The sequence below is a fragment of the Vigna unguiculata genome, chromosome 11, assembly GCF_037176805.1.
Source record: "Vigna unguiculata cultivar grain cowpea cultivar isolate G323 ecotype 2 chromosome 11, ASM3717680v1, whole genome shotgun sequence".
Lineage (NCBI taxonomy): Eukaryota > Viridiplantae > Streptophyta > Magnoliopsida > Fabales > Fabaceae > Vigna > Vigna unguiculata.
The window spans coordinates 12,535,900-12,538,546 of record NC_140802.1 but is presented as its reverse complement, the minus strand read 5'-3'; the positions used below and the strand labels follow the sequence as shown (position 1 = coordinate 12,538,546).

At 41.9% G+C, this 2,647-nt stretch overlaps 1 protein-coding gene across 1 annotated transcript; it reads right to left on the bottom strand.

Moving 5' to 3' along the window:
• Nucleotides 1–2,059: 2,059 nt before the first annotated feature.
• LOC146881011 (uncharacterized) lies at nucleotides 2,060–2,443 on the bottom strand. Its single transcript, XM_085669207.1, has one exon. The coding sequence runs from the start codon at nucleotides 2,441–2,443 to the stop codon at nucleotides 2,060–2,062; it is 384 nt and encodes a 127-aa protein (XP_085525333.1).
• Between the last annotated feature and the right edge of the window lie 204 nt (nucleotides 2,444–2,647).

The following is a 2,647-nucleotide window of genomic DNA, read 5'->3' as shown; positions in this document are numbered from 1 at the left end:
CCACAACCAGGCCATTATACAATTCAACCAGTACCATTCAATCTATATCAACAATCAAACCATAAGCACAAGTTTTATATTCATTTAGCTCTCAAACAATCAAGATTTAATCATTCATAACCATTCAATACCAAAACCCTACCTCCCCAATTCATATAAAGCATACAAGGGTTTTGTAAGCAACAACAAGCAACCAATTCTTACTCTCATCACACCATCACGTAATTCCCCACATGCAGAATCCAAATGTGAATAGCAAAACACAGAATCACATCATAGAATTTATACACATGCAAGGAAAGCTTCCCCTAACCTGGAATTCTTGATTAAAAGTTGAGGAGCAAAATAAGGTTCCCTTGTTCACCAAATGCTTTGCTTCAGCCTTTCTCCCAATTCAGTCCCTCGCAGATCCAAAACTCACCTCTCACTCTTTAATTTCGCTCTCCTCTCAAAACTCAATTAGTAGCACTGCCAAAACCCTTCCTTTCCCCTAAAATGGCCTTTTATATGTGTCTTAATTAGGGGCTTAAGTGCTAAAACGAAATTTGACCTTTTATACCTACTTAATGGTCACTTAATTAAGGTTTTATACCATTTTTCAGCCCCCTTGGCTGCTCCTTATTCTAGGTTTACCTTTGCCCTTTCACATTCACTCCAAGCTAAAATTAGCAAAAACGTAGAATACCGTCTGCGCCCATCTGATAGTCCTCCCCCTTATCTGTACCCAACCATCCTACAAACTGTTGTAATTCCATATCCTGTCCTTGAGCCACATGAATTTCATTCAAAAACTCATTGGTGACTTTCAACAAGCTGCACTGTATGAAGTTTTGCCCAAACTGCATCCCCAAATTCATATCGCAGAGTTTTTCAATCAACTCCAACTCCTTTATCATCATGCAGGACATGTGTATCTTCTTTCGACTCAAAGCGTCAGCTACAACATTTGCCTTGCCCAGATGATAGAGCAATTCAAAGTCGTAGTCCTTCAGATACTCCATCCACCTACGTTGTCTCATATTCAACTCCTTTTGATCAAACAAGTATTTCAGACTTTTGTGATCACTGAAAACTTGAAATTGAGACCCATACAGGTAGTGCCTCCAGAACTTAAGAGCAAACACCATAACTACTAGCTTCAAGTCGTGAGTCGGATAATTTTTCTAATGTACCTTCAGTTGGCGGGAAGCATATGCTACCGGTCTCCTTTCTTGCATCAATACACACCCCAAACCTTGATATGAGGCGTCACAGTACACTTCAAACTTCTTCTCAATATCAGAAATTACCAACACTGGGGCGGTATTCAAACACCTCTTCATATCCTCAAAGCACTCTTCACACTCATCAGTCTAGGAGAACGGTTGATCTTTCCTTGTGAGCTGTGTCAATGGATTCACCTTCTTTGAGAACCCCTTACAAACCTCTAGTAATAACCTACCAAGCCCAAGAAACTCCTCACCTTTGTTACTGTCTTAGGCCTTTCCCACTTAAGTACTATTTCAATCTTAGCCAAGTCCACTACAATACCCTTGGCTGAGATGACATGTCCAAGAAATTGTACTTGTTCGAGCCAAAACTCGCACTTGGACAACTTGTCGTACAATTGGTGTTCTCTGAGTACCTCCAATACCACCCTCAAGTGATCAGCATGTTCTTCCCGAGTCCTCGAGTAGATAAGAATGTCATCAATGAAGATGACAACAAACTTATCCAACCAGGGTCAAAAAGTCCTATTCATGTAATCTATGAATACAGCCGGTGCATTCATCACTCCAAATGGCATAACCACATATTCATAGTGGCTGTATCTTGACCTGAATGTTGTCTTTTTCACATCCTTTGGCCGCACTAGGATCTGGTGATATCCTGACCTCAAGTCGATTTTGGAGAACACCCCTATGCCCTTCAACTAATCTAGTAAGTCGTCGATCATTGGCAGTGGATACTTGTTCTTAATTGTCAGCGTATTTAGCTATCTGTAATCCACACAAAGTTGCAAACGCCCGTCCTTCTTTTTCACCAATAAGACTGGAGCTCCCCGTGATGATGCGCTTGGTTAGATAAACTGCTTTTCTAATAGCTCATCAATTTGATTCTTGAGTTCTGCGAGCTCTGTAGGTGCCATTCTGTATGAAGCCATAGACACTGGACCTGCACCAGGAATTAGATCAATGGTGAAGTCGATGTCTCGACTCGATGACAATCCTGACACTTCATCTGGAAAAACATCTGCATATTCGTTGGCCACCAGTATAGATTGGATCATATCTGAAGCATGTCCCTTCTCTAGTTTGGCCACCATCACAAAGTATGTGGCCCATCCCTGCAGTTCCTTTAATACATCCCGAGCGGAGCTCAACTTTAACCTTGCATGTTCTGGGAATACCAAACTGCGCCGTCCATAGTCGATCATGATGTGGTATTTAGACAGCCAGTCCATCCCCAATATAACGTCGAACCCTTCCAGAGGTAAGCACACCAGGTTCACTTTGAATCTACAACCTGTCACTTCAAGCACACACCCAACACAGACTGCACTAGTAGCCACCTGACCCGAAGATGGAGTTGAAACCAGCAACTCACAGTCCAAGTCACGTCTTTCCAAGCTCAGTTTTGCCACACATGCATTAGAAATAAAAGAATG